Raw genomic sequence first — 15,439 nt, 5'->3', positions numbered from 1 at the left:
CTGTTACAACGTCTTCATAACATGTTGGCTATATACAATGCATTTGCACCAAGTCATTTATGTGGACAAAAAGGAATTAAATGATCTCATAAGGCATATTGTAAAATTTGATACAAGATATTAAAACGTGTGCCTCAAAGTTTTTCTTTTTATTTATTCGTACTACTATTTTCTTTGATGTAGCTTCCAAACCCCTTTCCAACACAAAAAAACGTTTAAGTTCTTTATGAAACTGCCAATGTCTGAAACAGTGCTAAGAGAGTCAATAATTTCTGCACGTCAGCAGTCGAAAGAGCATCTTAACTTTAACACATTAGGTAGTAGTGTGCTGTAACCAGCAGTGGTGTAATTTGTGCAGGATGAGCCTCATTGATGTAGAGATGAGTGAGATTTTCAAAACTGTTTCACAAAATATTAGCCTTCCACCTAAGGCCGTGAAATATAAAATTTTGTGCAGTCAGAATTTTTTGGTAAGTGTTCTGTCTGGAATTCCCAACTCCTCATACACAGTGTAGTGTGTATTTAAAGAAATTTAAAAAAAATAGAAAAGTGTGCATCAGTCTCCCCTCCCCAGATCTTCAGCCCAGGCTAGTCAGCACAGGGCTGGTTCCATAGAAGGAGGCCTGCAAGAAACAGCTCTCCCCTTCCCAAAGGTTAACAACCCCCGGCCTTATTCATTAAGCATCTTAACTTGAGAAACTTCTTATTTCTGTCTCCTGGACAAAACCATGTTACAATGCAAGGGGTGCAAATTAGTATTCTGTTTTGCACATAAGTTAAATACTGACTGTTTTTTTCATGTAGCACACAAATACTTGATAGCTTATTTGTACACTGACATTTAAAGTTGATATTTCTGTGCTACATGAAAAAACAGTCAGTATTTAACTTATGTGCAAAACAGAATACTAATTTGCACCCCTTGCATTTTAACATGGTTTTGTCCAGGAGACTGAAATAAGAAGTTTCTCAAGTTAAGATCCTTAATGAATCAGGCCCCCCGCGCTGAAAGCACCATGTTTATTCCTGAGCCCCTAGATTGAAGTTTGGGATATTTACTTAATGTTTAGTAAGTCCAAAATTCAGACATTTCAGTTTGCCTTTGTCACTAAGACCCTAGCCCATTATACCAAAAGTTTACCAGCCCCAGGAAATTTTGTAGTGAAGATCGGTATGAAGATGTTAGGTAAAGTGCGTTTCTTGAAGAAACACCAAATCGCCTTTCATGTTACATAAAGTAGTTAAGAGTTTAAAGAGTTTTTTGGGGGAATTTAGACCATTAACGTTATAGGAGATGACACGCAGGGCCATCAGCGCATAGTGAGTAAACTATCAAGCAGGAAGATAGCAAGAACCCAGTTAATAAAGTAAGTAATAAAGATAGTTAAGGTGGCAACTGTGGAAGGACTAAAACTGAAGAGAGAGTGAGGGAAGAGAGTGGGAGCAGGAGAGATAGAGGAGGAAGGTGGCTAAGTGAGCTACATTTCACCTGCAAAAGATGCCGGAGAGAATGCAATGTTTGGGGGGGTGTTTGGAGTGGAGACTGTGTAGATGCACAAGCACGTAGTGTCATGGGGAGGCAGGGGGGGAGGTAGTTTTAATCTCCTACTTCGGCCATATAGTAGAGTTAGGGGGGACACATAAACATTCAAAATAACAGTAATGTTAGAAAATTGTAGCAATATATATAATACAAAAACTGTGGCTCAAACCTTGGCCAATGGAAGTGGACATGGTGGTATAAAGCTGCTTAGACTCTGTGCAGTGGAGAGTTGGAGACTGGGAAAGCAGAAACTGTATTTGAGGAGAGAAGTGAAGGTGGGGGACAAAAATAGGGAGAGAAAACATTTCAAACAGTTGTAACAGATATAAAGTTAGCTAGTGTGCAACAGTGGAAAGAGTGCATCATCCTGGTAAGTAAGCACAATCGAGGTAGGTTAGGAATAACAAGATCAAGAACAAAGTTAGAAATATGGGGCCTTATTCATTAAGGCATGCATTTTCAGTGCAACCCACGTTAAGTATTATACGCTTGTATTCAGGCTTTGCATACTCCTGAATTCATCAAGACACAGATCTCAAGATACAGGAGCTTATGAAATCGGGGGGAGTTTTGCTGTCATCTACTACACAAGATGCTGCAGGATATGTCCAATACTTATGTGGATTATAATATATTATGTATATTTTATAAAAATGTTTTTTTACATTTTTTTTCATGAAATATATTTATTAGAATGTTGTTAATGTCTACTGAACATAAAACAAATGTTTACAGTTACTCATGATTGCAAACACGTGTTATAGATTGCATACGAGACTGCCAACACTACTGATCAGGACTTAGACTAGCCCTTTAGCTGGAGCAAGAGATACGTCAGAAAAACAAGTAACTTTCAGATGGCCAGAGCTGGATTCAGATGTGGCCGTGTGCGCTTGAGTTTGGCATGCCCTTACTGTAACTTCACTATGGCAAAATGACCCTTCCCCGTCCAGTTCACTCTGCGAAATTGTAGGCTGTAGTAAGTGTTTTTTGCGTTCATGGACGCAGCGGACAGGGCTGTGTTCACGGCCGTTCTGGGCATGCGCAGAGCGATTTTGCGGACAACACTCTCAAAATCGGCAGACACTTGATGAATCAAGCCCATCATGAGAACATGTCCTAGCGTTTGAAGGAAGAGGTGGACGTTGCTTGGAAGATCTTGAGACTGTAGACTGAGCACGAGCTCTCTGAGATCTTGGTGTATGTGATGAAGATGGGTTTTGGAAGCTTGCTGAGTCCTCGGCTAAGATTTTGGAGTATAGCCTGGGCTTTGAACAAAGATCTATCTGAGAGGTCATTATCCTGATGCCAGAGAATCAGGAAGAAAGGGAATCCCCAATGGTATCAAACATTGTTATCTCTTAGGATTGTGGTCATTGGTTGAAGATCATGTGCTTTGGCAAGTGTAGTAGGGGAGATATCCCAAAAGATATGTAGTGTATAACCTTCATATTGTACATTTTGGACTTTCCTATATTCCCTCGGGATAATCCTCTTAAAAGTAAAGTAATGAAGGCACAATATGACATCTCAAGGGGGAGATCTGGGCATCTGATCTTCAGTGCTTTGTAAGCCCTGTAGAGTAGGAGGTGTCCCTCCAGGATTTCTAGAGCTAGTTGGGCAAAGAGCTCTTTGATACAAAGGTTATTCCTCTGAGTCTGGTTATTCATGTCCACCTAACGTTCCTGGATGGCCTGTAGCTTTAGTTTACTTTTAATTTGATCCTCTTCTGCAGTGTTCTGATAGGCAACTGTGTCCTCTACTGTTCTCTCCACTTGATCAGTAAAATTTGCAAGTGCTGTTACATCTGCTTAAGAGTATAGAGGGCAACTTGTACTTTCCCATAGATAGATTCATGTAACTCCTTCATTTACCATCCACCCCCTGATGGTTATTATGCTGCCTATGCTGACCGGGTTTTTAGTAGCAAAGTGCAGAATTTCCGGACAGGATAGAATCAAGTAAATAGGTGAAATAGGTGCTTATAAGAATTTTAACAGAGAAATATGTAATTTGGCAGCACAACTAATTAAAAAGTTACTGTACACTTAAAAAGAATGAAAACCATTTTACGTTTGTGTTCAGTATACTATTTTGTGTACTTTCCTTGCTGACTATATATACATATATATATATATATATATATATAGATATATATATATATATATTTATGAATGGGCGATAATTGGTGCTTTTGCCTTCGATGAAGCTCATTTTTTTCTTTGACTCCTTGCTGCTCTGTGTACGTGTCAGGCAGCGGGTTTGGCATTGTACTCAGTTATAACTGAAGTGGAGGAGAAGCGACAGCCGCCAGCAGCACTGACAACACTGACTCTGCCATCCCCTTCCCCTGCCATCCCCTTCCCCTGCCATCCCCTTCCCCTGCCATCCCATACTTGCTCCACAAACGTTAAGACACGTGGTGTAGATCAATATCTGCGGGGGGGATCCTTAAGGGGCTTGGGAGTGCCTGAGAGGACAGCGCATCTTAGGCTAGTACTCTTCCACCGGTCCTGATTAAGACAAGTCATTTTCTACCTCTGAGAACAAAAGAAAGACCATGCTGTTTCATTTATTTCATTATGTTATTTTCTATTGCAACAATCATTTTTCCTAGGCTTAGTAATAGACACTGATGGTGGCACTGGGTAGTGCATATCTTATTTGACAGGTAATAAAACTCAGCTTCCTTCAGTTACTCTGTTAATTAAAGGCAGTACAAAGCACAAACATGTAAGCAAACATTGTATGTCTAGGACTTCTGCACTTAAAGTATATCATTCTACATCCGGAACTATGGGGGGCCTATTCATAGGTATGCCACAATCACTGCTACCCCAAGCTGTCTTGACTTCATACTGTGGCCTTCCAAGTGGTGCCATCAGCTTGGAAATATCCTGTCATTACTCTGCAATTCCTATGTAAAAAAACAGCCCCTGAGACTGGTCAAAACAAAATATTGAAGATATGGATCATGATAGAAATATGGGGGTAAATGTATCATACCCCGGTTTTTTCAACTCGCTGGGAATCGGCGAGTTGACAGCTAAAATTTAAAGCGGTGCTGGCTTGTAAAGCCAGCGCCGCTTTAAATCTTAGCGGTTCCCGGCGAGTTGAAAAAACCGGGGTATGATATATTAACCCCATGGAGTCACCAAGAAAATATTAAGTTAAATAAGTGAGGCAATATTCAAGATCTGTATTGCTCACACTGACATTCCAGTTGTTTTATTGATTACATGTGGTAAGACATATGGACCTGGTAAATACAATAGTAGTTCTTGGCACAACACACCTAAAAAAAACCAAAAAAAAAACCTTCAACACTATTTTCCACTCTATTTTCAACATTGTGGAGCAGAATTTTAATATTTTAACTTAAAAAGCAATATTAAAAAGTGAAATAATCTGCAATATTTTCCAGTTAACTGCATCTCAACAATATAAGCAACGATGACTCAGAGAAAATGTATAAAGCCATTGAAAGATTTATCCTTGCTTATAGCCTTGATGGATAGCAAAAGAACAAAACTTGTAAAAATGCAGTTTTTATCGTAACCGTTTATTTCATATTGGATGCAAATAACAGGAAAATGCAGTGGCCGGCAAGTGGATTAAATTAGGCGAAACAGCAGATGAGCCCATCCCAAAGAAAATACATATTTCTGTCTGGTTGTGCCATGGAAAGCAGCAGGATTTCTGAAGAAAACATAAAAATGCAGCACAATTATACTGTTTGCCTTTTCAAATAGCATAAAGATAACCTGTAGCGAAGTCTATTACTGGGCTGTGAAAAGAACTAAATAAACGAAAAATTTTCTTTTGGAGTTACGTTAAAAATGAAAGTGAAACATTTTCACTGGGAGTACATTATATAAAAATAATAGAGTGTATTTTATAATACACTGTACCGTCCTTCTGTAATGAAAATATGTAATTTAATTTTAGAGACAATCAGGAAAAAGAGATCAAGGTATACTTGTCAACTGTACCGGAATGTCCGTGAGACTCCAGAATTCTGGGTAGGTCTCACGGGAGAGTATGGCAGACTCCTGCATCTGCCCACGCTGAATTAGTTCCAAAATGCCGCGATTCTCAGGGAATCGCGGCATTTGGCCCTCACTGTAAAATGACGCGTCTGCATCATTATGTCACTGGGGGATGGGCCAAAATGGTGTGATTTGCATAGCCCTGCCCCCGAAACGCCCACCTCCCCAGGCAGCTCTCGGTTGCCGACTTAAAAAAGTTGGCAAGTATGGATAGAGGGGTCTATTTATTATAGGGGAAAAGCCCTATCTCCAGTGAAAACTTTACCCTATACGTCAAAGGGTCACCCGCCGGCCATAAATGCATTGGAAAGCCTATTCAACAAGGATTGCAGTGGTACAAGTACTACAGCACGCTTCCTTCTGTTATCACCATTACAGGATGGCACTAACAGCAGATAATGCATAAAAAAAATGTTTTATTACTTGAATGAAGCATTATTTTATTACATTTTTTTTCTATTAGTTGAACTGAAAGCCCAAGTCTGCAATAAACACCAATAGAAATTCAGCCCTATCGCCATATATTAATAAATAGACTCCATAATGTGATTTGTCCGTAGACGCAAAGAACCAACCTGGGGACACAAATTAAGATATTTTGCAAACTTATAGCTACCATTATTAGACGCTGTGTAATTGTATAATTAGATGCTGGACTCCATAGCAAAGATAGGAAATCCACCCTCCCAAGCCATTCTGCATTTCTGCACTTTTACTAAAAAGTGATGCAAATGGGGCATATCATAGCCCCATTTATATAATTACCTGAATAAATCAATATTCGGCCAGAGTGAGGAACTTTTTTCCCTTTAGCTTCATTATGCTGCTGTGCCCGTTGCAGTCTTATTAGCTATACAGCCATAGTTAAATCTATGCTTGGGTCACATATATATTATAAAATTACCTGTGCTGATAAACCGGATCATATTTAAAGTGTTTTCTTTGTCTATACAACCATTTTGTGGACTGAAGCAATGCAGCCTAGGTGACATCATTGAGATACAAGATACTTTATGGAAATTTCTTCCTTATGTCTGTGAGTGTAGATGATGAATACACTTTAATGTGATGTCAGAAAATACAGTCTTAGAGATGTAGTAACACTTAAACAGATGTCTTCTATAAACTGAACTGGTAGACCAGTGTTGTCTAACCTGTGACACTCCAGGTGTTGTGAAACTACAAGTCCCAGCATACCCTTCCAGCAATAAGCTGCTATATATTGGCAAAGCATGCTGGGACTTGTAGTTTCACAACACCTGGAGTGTCACAGGTTAGATGGTCCTAGACCATCAGCTGTCTTGCGATTTGCATGTACATATCAGTTGTACAATTGGCTTGGACATGCTATAGCCTATATTTTTTGCTTGAAATCAGCTGAGGTACTTATGGTATTGCCATCTTGGCCGGTAAGAAAGATTTACTTGTAATTATTTTCCTTTTAAATTATCATCATGTTTTATTTTGATATGTTATTCTGTAGTACTCCCTTGTCATGTGTGTTTCTGGTACATGTATAGTGATATTCAGCTCTGCACTCAGCTGGTGGTGCGATTTCATCATTGTGGGACTTTTTCCATGTTGCTTAATGATCTTCCTTTTTTGTCTCCACAGATACATTTGCAAGTAAAGTGGCAGCTATCCAGGATCAATATGCTGATGCCTCCATAGGTAACGTCACTGGTAGCAACGCTGTGAATGTTTTCCTGGGGATTGGCGTGGCTTGGTCCATTGCTGCCATTTACCATACAGCTCACGGAGAGGTGTTTAGAGTTAAGCCCGGCACACTGGCTTTCTCCGTCACTCTGTTCACCATATTTGCATTCATAAGCGTTGGCGTCCTTCTCTACAGACGGCGACCTGAGATCGGTGGCGAGCTGGGTGGGCCACGGACTGCCAAGATTCTTACAACATCCCTCTTTGCCCTTCTGTGGCTCTTGTACATTTTCTTCTCATCTCTGGAAGCCTACTGCCACATACCAGGCTTCTAAAGAAACACTCCGACATAGTAAATATATAAATATATATAAATATATGTAGAATGAACAGAGGAAAAAAAAATGACATTGCCATTTCCACTTACCTGCTGATGGGATGCAACTGTAGAAGCATTCATTTTAATGGGTAGGATCAAGAATTTAAGGTTTCTTACCCAGGGGGGCATCATGTTGAACTAGGCATGGATGCAGGGACATCTTTGCAACTGTACCTAAAATAATGTACTATAAATGTTTGACTACTTTTATTTTTGAAATGACTAATCTGAATGCTACTTGGGCCTTTTTTTGTTAAAATGTAAAGATGCCGGAATTACTAGTAACGATTTTTTTGTTGTTGTTGGGGAGTGAGAATGGTGAGTGCCTGGAAAAGAAACTGAATTTCAGACATTAGAACTCCAAAAATGTATTGGCCCAAGTGGCAAATGGTGAAGTAATTTGTCAACAAGACACTAAACCTTCAGGGGTCAAAAATATATTTCTTCAGTGTAACTCCAGGGCGGTTCACTTTGCCATGTTCTATTAGATTCATTGTGGACAAGAAATGGATAAATGAAAGTAACCAAAAAAAGTAGCCTTCTCCTCTCCAGCTAAATGTTGCATTGTAATTAGCATGTGTTTCTCCCAGTACTAAGTCACCAAACTACATTGTGTCTATCCTGTTTGTTTATTGCCTACATAACATCAACACTGTAATGGATAAAAAGCCCCATTCTGGTATAGACAAGTTGTATGTCTTTGTTGTCATTAAGACCACCTCCAGAGTTATCTGTATAGGAGTCTTCTGGGCACTTCCCATTCATAACCATAGTCATGATTTGGAATGTCTTTGTTCTATGTGTAATTTTGTGCATGGATGAAAAGTATTGGTGTACGTTATAGCCTAGCGATAAACTCTTTTATTAATGTTGACTGAATGTGAAAGACATGGATGTGGTTTTGTGTTTTTTTTTACTTTTATTTTGGGAGATTTAGGGGTTATTTTTTTTTTAAAATAAATAATATGAGTTTTGGGTTAATATAGACAACCTTACTACATTCAGCATAGGTCTGTACAAAGGCGCGAGAGCATTAAACTAATGAAGGACTTTCAAGCCTCTTTTTCTGCATTTCCCATTGAAAGGTTAAAATGGGTAAAATGCTGATAATTAAATACCAAAAATGTGCCTAGGAATTAAAAGAATTATTTAAATAAGTATTTATTTGAATTTAAATCTGCTGCAGGAAGCAACAAAAAGGCATATGGGTGGCTACTAGTGGGTTATATATAAGACATATCACCATTTGTTATTATAGCAGTTTTTGACTTTCATTATTTTTTTCAAAGAGCAGTGATTTTGCCTTGTAGTTAAAACTGGATTTTTATAGAGTTTCTATATGGAATTATTGGGGCTAAAGTCCTTATTTGCCCTAATTTTACGTGTGCTGTGTTGTCTCACTTTTCGTAATGCAAATGGGCAGACGATTCTCCCTAAACAGCGGAGGCCTTAGTTCATAAAAACATATATTAGTGCAAATTACCATGTGACATTGCCCACAGTTTTTAATCCTACTTGTTCTGAATAACAGTACAATGGCAACAAATTTATAATTTTATTGACAGCACATTATCAATCTGTTTTGCAAAATATCGATTAGTCATATTACATTAAATTATATTGTTAATCTAAGAGGCATATTCAAATGTTTGTTTTCCGCACAGCGGAAAAACTATTACCGTTAATACGGCAATAGTTAGCTGGATTTCAGCTCGGGGAGCTGCGAGCTGAAATCCAGCGAGAAAATTACTGTATTAACGGTTTTTCCGCACACGATTACCGTAATAACGGTAATCGTGCGCGGACCGCGAGATTCTCTGCGTTTCCGCCGAGAATTGAATATGCCCCTTAACCTTCAAAATTGCGACAGTGCAATTTTGCAACAATTAAAATTAGCATGCATTATTTGCATATATGTTGGAACTCTACAATTGATGCACAGCTAAGTCACTTTAAGTATAGCCATTATTTTATTTTTGCAAATACTTATTGCACAGTATTTAAAATGGTCCACAATTTGTTCTTACTGGTTGGCAATATAGTCTTTGTTAATGTAAATGGAGTGAAATGTACAGAACATAAAACATTTGGGTAAAATCTCTAAAATACACATTTGTAGGACAGTAATGATATAAGACATATACCGTACATGAGATACAGTTTACATATTTTTGTTATAAACTAAGCTCATTGGGAAAAGCACATAATGCAAATAGTTACATATACAGTGTCAAACCACATGTAAGTGAAGATTGAATTTGACCAATTTCAAGATAAACATCTGGAATGTAATATTTCTGCAAAAATAACACCTGTGCATTGGTGCTCCTAAGTTTATATTTCCCATTATAATTATAGACATAAACAATAACGTTTGGAAAAATACCTTTACATTGCTAAGTAATATAATATATATACAGTATGGGGCAATAAGTACTATTCTCTCATCCTATGAAATAATCACCCCTAAAAAACACAGAGTAATACCACTAAACAACACCATGTAAAGTCTCTCCACCATCCCCTGTCCACCCTAGCTTACATGTCTAATATATCATTGAATGACTGCACCAGCAGACTTAAGCTGTTCTTAGATGTGCTCAGTTGTAAACTGAATGCTTTATCTGGTCCCCATAGTTGAACATCAACTAAATGTCAATAACTTTATTGACTTTTTTGTGCTAACATATTTGGCTCATTAATATTGCATTCGTGGAGACCAACATGATTCCTTTTGCTGAGGAAGACTTTTATCATTTATTATTTTAAACCAGTTTAGCAATTTAATGTCTCAAATAAAAAGCCAAAACTCTAGTCCGTCACTTCCTACCAAGAAAAATTTGAAAATAACAACGGAACAATTTCTTTCTAAACCAATATTCTTCCACATTCGCAATTAATTGACCCACTGGCATAAGTGACAGAGAATTAAGTGACATTGACATGTCAATATTCTGAACACTACATGTGCATGGATTGCATTATTGTTGAAGTCTCTACACTATTGCACAAGATTTCCATAGCAAATGGGACACGTGTACCTTTCAATTTCCATTGACTTCATTGGAACTACAACTTTGGCAGCTTTTTTGTGCACAACTTAAAAAAATCTATGGTAGCAATGACTTCAGATTTTTATTTTGAAGTAAAGCTAGTTATAAAGTTATCCAAATACCGAAGCAATCTAGTATATACAGTGCTTTGTTTTAATCACCTAGAGGTATTTGCCTGGAATAGCTACATACATATCAAAAAGTTAAGGCAACACTGACATTATTACATCATTCTACAATAACAATTACAATTTATCTTGTTGCGTCTCTGCCTTGGCATACCAAACCATTTGAAGTTTTTAAACTGAGTGGCAATCCAAAAAATAATCCAAATTATGATCACAAATTAAATTTCATTATAGTATTATCCACAAGAACAAAAAAAGAATTCAACAGACAGATTGCATTGATTGTCATTCGCAATGACTGTGCAATTTATTAGATCAGGGTTTCCCAAACCCAGTCCTCAGGGCTCCCTAACAGTGCAGGTTTTCTGGATCACATGTGACATAATTAGGACCACCTGTGGATCTGTTACAATGTGTCAGTCAGTAATGAATACACCTGTGCTTCAGCAAGGAGATATGGAAAACCTGCACTGTTGGGGAGCCCTGAGGACTGGGTTTGGGAAACCCTGTATTACATTCTTGATAATTTGCCATTTCAAATATTGTATGTTATTTTCTCTATATATTGTCTTGTGAAAGTATGGGTTGGTATTATAGAGATGACATTTTGCTTTCTTTTCAAAGATAATCAGAAATGAGTCATTTATATTCTTAAAAAAATATATTGCTTTATGACTTAATCGTTTAGTTTTTAGATTGAAATTAATTCTGTAATGACAGTCAGTTAATATATTGTCTCATATTAATGAATAGTGATTTCTATTAAACAGATTTTTGTGCAGAAACACTAGTTTTAATGAGATAATATAATATGTTAATCAATTCCATTTACCATGGCAGCCTTAACAATAATAATATTTGGCCATACTTGATAATTTTTATTTTTGAAAGCATATAATAGCTATATGTATTTTTAATGCTAAGGTAGCATACATAATTGTTCGGTACCAGTATTTTTTTTTTGTTTGATATAATGCTCCTTTTATGCCAGCATACATCATCAGACATTTAATAGAGAAAATTCCAGATGGCTGAAATACATACTGGATAAAAGCTTTGCTATTTGTTGGCAGAAATTTTAGTATCCTAGCTTGAAATACCGTGCCACCAGTTTTCTTTTGTTCCTTACTTGTGGTTTAAATAAAATAATAATAATAAAAAAAAATAATCGAATTAGTGCAAAAAAAATGCAATTTCTTCACACGTACTGCCAGAAATTTCGTTAACATAGAATTTTGTTGTACAAGTCTCTTTTCATTGAAAGAGGAAAAGAAAACAAGTCAATAAATATGTTATAATGAAGGTTTCATGGTAAGGTATGTATTGTGAATGTACTGCTATGAAAAACTGAAACTATATAAAAATATGATACTTTTTTTTTAGTGATTTCAATAGATATACTTATTTATGCATTTTTGTTCTTTTTTTAATAATTTGTTTTGATTTTCACTTTGTGCTTGCAATTGTTGTGTTCATATTTTGAAAACACGGCTCACTGCTAATAATGCATGCTTATTATAGCAACAGGAATTTAAAAAGTTGCATTTGGGGACTGGGGAGCAAGTCAATCCTAATTGCATTGCTTGAAGTTCTGGAATTAAAATAAATATTAGAAAATGTATCTCAGTACATAGGGTTTCTTGTGTTTGGGTTGTACAGGATTAATACAAGGGATTCAAGCTTTTATTTTTTTTCCTTTTCATTTTTTTAGTGTGTTTTGTGCACCAGTGTAAGATTAAGCACGTATACTGTGATATTTGTTTGTGGTTCACGTTCAAATGACATTCATCACATTATAAACGGAAACTCTGAGGTTTATTAATGACATATGATACTGTACATATAATGTATTATCTATTTTCTTTGTCAATTGGCACTTTTATTTTATTTTATTTTTTGCTTTCATGCTTATAAAAATAAAAAATAGAAAAAAAGAAATTGTTGTGAGAAACATTTTTCATAATCCATGTATACATATATCTTCATCAGTATGCACCCATTACATTTATTGAAACAATGTGGAAAAGACTGTCTAGAAACAAAACAAAACATCCACAGTTTCAAACTGGCTTCATTATATACAGTTAAAAAGGTTCCCAATTTATTGAGCATTGTTTTAAGCTACATGCTATTGAACAAGGATACACTAATGTACTGCTATTGACGCCTAATATCAAATATACTTTAGAAGATATAATATGGAATATTAAAAAGGGAAAGTAATTGTAAAAGAAATTGTAAAATTTTATTTTTTAAAATCAATTACACAGCGTGCATATGAAAATAAAGCACACAATATGCCATAGGGTCGTATTTAGAATCATTGTGGGTGAATACGCCCCAAAACGATGGTGCGCCCCACATCCAGTGCTCTTGCCTCTGTATCTGACACGCTCACCACTGTTATCTTATTAGGAAAAATAGATGATTGTTGTAACCTAGTAGTAAAAAACTGCCTATATGAACTTGCAACAATTTATTATTTATTATGGTCCCTGGACATTGCTACCATAAGCATACACCTAGCTCAGAAATATGGTAAATACAATCCGGACCATTATAAAATGACCTGAAATGTCCAGTCCTAACCTGTATTTGTATCCGCAAGAATACACTCTCAAACTGCAGAATCCAGCCATTTTCAAGCACTGTCAGACTTATCTGTGACTGCAACAGAATATTTCAGTGGGACATATTTTGTTTATTTTTTTTTAGTTATTTTTTTAAATTGGTACAGTTTTCTAAGAACTACATTTTTGTACCCACTCTTCCCGGGAAATTCCAGCCACAAAACTGCCAAAAAAATGTCCCCGAATTTCCAAATATGTAGAATTATGATAACAATCCCATTTATCTTCATTCTTCAGTTCCATTTCTTTGTTCTGCATATGCATGTCATGATATTATTTTTGTATTTGTTACTCTAATTTTGATGTAAAAAAGACAAGTTTGCATAATCGCTAACACTATTGGTTATAGGTATGATTTTCTGTCTCCAGTATTTGTTATGTACAGAGCTGCGGCCGCTTCTAACTCACAGAGCTGCCATGTGAACCACTGTGTTTGGCTCAAGTCAGTGAATAAAGGATCAGCTCAGCCAGGCAGCGGGAAAATTAAAAACAGCTTTGCCATCACATTATAGCACCGCTTGGCTTTCCACGGTGTATCACATTAGCTTTTAAAAAGATGTGATTTGAAACACCTGACAGGTGAGCCTACAAAAAGCTGTGAAAGGCCAGCAGTAATAAAACAAATTCAATCTAATACACTATATTTGGCACGGTGGAAATCTAGGTAGAGTGAGATTCTTGCAGCAATGGTGAGTTATAATGGAGGCACCTGTATTTTTATTGCTGACATAATAAAATAAAAAGTAACTGTAAACAGTAAAGAGAAACAATAATGAATTGCTAATCTGAATGTAAGTATAGTATAAGTGTATATTATAGAGAATATGTCCTGCATAACACAATTTGCACATCCCTCAAGTAGGCTAGGTTAGGCATTGGCAAGACAGCTTGGAATGCTATCTTTATAATTCATATTATTGTAATCCGGCATAATATTTTTTTTGCAATAACAATGATAATAAGACTTGGGATATTTATGCAACAAAAATATTTTTGCCATAATCAGATCAACGTAAAACAGAGAAATGAACACATCTGTTTTTGGTGTTACGTATAAAAAAATAAATAATTCCTTCATATTCTGGTCTTTTGCAGGCTTACAGTTTGCACCAATTATATGTGATTACCGTGATTATTAGTAAAATTATGGAACAAGTCTCCCTTAGTGATCTGCGGTTGATAGCAGGAAGACGGAGGAATACGTGTATTGTTTCAGAGTCTATGGTTATGGTCACTGATCTTCCTACTCCTAGGAAGCTAGATGGAGGAGGGAGTCGCACATGTGCTTTAAGTCAGACATGGTTATTCTAAAATGGGAATTGTATAACACTTTCACTGATCCCTTCTGCAATAATCTGATTAACCTCATTGGTCCTTGCACCAGGACCTTCAGTGCCATGCGAGAATGTACACTTTTAATCTTTCAAAAGAGGATTCTCTTTTGGAAATTTGGAAGGGGTTAGAGATTTTTTTTCTTATGATTATCGTTTATTTATATAGTGCCAACACATTCCACAGCGTTGTAAAGAGAATAGTGTATCTTCACATCAGTACCTGCCCCATTGGAGCTTACAGTCTAAACTTCCTAACATGCGCACGCTCTACGGTCCACTTAAGTCACCAGCCGGTGAAACCTATCAGCATAGCCTGTTCCAATGCTGGAAATGGTGTTTTCTTTTACTGAAGTATACATAACTTAAAAGTGTTTGGACAAACTGCATTAGGTTATCTGTGTATAGTAGGTAGCTTGTGATCATTGCACTTCTGAAACACCACTGATTTGGGTCAGTTCCACGTAACTCATAAGTCTCCCAAGTGATGCAGAATGCTCAGATGATTGTTGGTCCGCCACCAATATGGAGTCATTAGGCATTTCTTTTAAATATAAAACTACTTTGCCTCTCCATGGCCTTCCATCCAGAAGCATGCTGAAATTTGTAGTTCTACAACAGCCAGAGTGCCATGGATGTCTGTTAGCTGATATATCTGCTCTAAAACTGG

At 36.7% G+C, this 15,439-nt stretch overlaps 1 protein-coding gene across 2 annotated transcripts in view; it reads left to right on the top strand.

The window, feature by feature from the left end:
- The window catches only part of SLC8A1 (solute carrier family 8 member A1), a 289,944-nt gene extending 278,826 nt beyond the window's left edge, over positions 1-11,118 (top strand). For both annotated transcript variants that reach the window (XM_075203735.1, XM_075203736.1), the window contains exon 8: positions 7,207-11,118. In XM_075203735.1, coding sequence (XP_075059836.1) covers positions 7,207-7,583 — 377 coding nt within the window. In that variant the 3' untranslated portion in view covers positions 7,584-11,118. The remainder of the gene's footprint in view (positions 1-7,206) is intronic.
- Positions 11,119-15,439: the final 4,321 nt, after the last annotated feature.

This window comes from Mixophyes fleayi, chromosome 3, assembly GCF_038048845.1.
Source record: "Mixophyes fleayi isolate aMixFle1 chromosome 3, aMixFle1.hap1, whole genome shotgun sequence".
NCBI classification, from domain to species: Eukaryota; Metazoa; Chordata; class Amphibia; order Anura; family Limnodynastidae; genus Mixophyes; species Mixophyes fleayi.
This window is presented reverse-complemented; position numbering and strand designations above follow the sequence as displayed.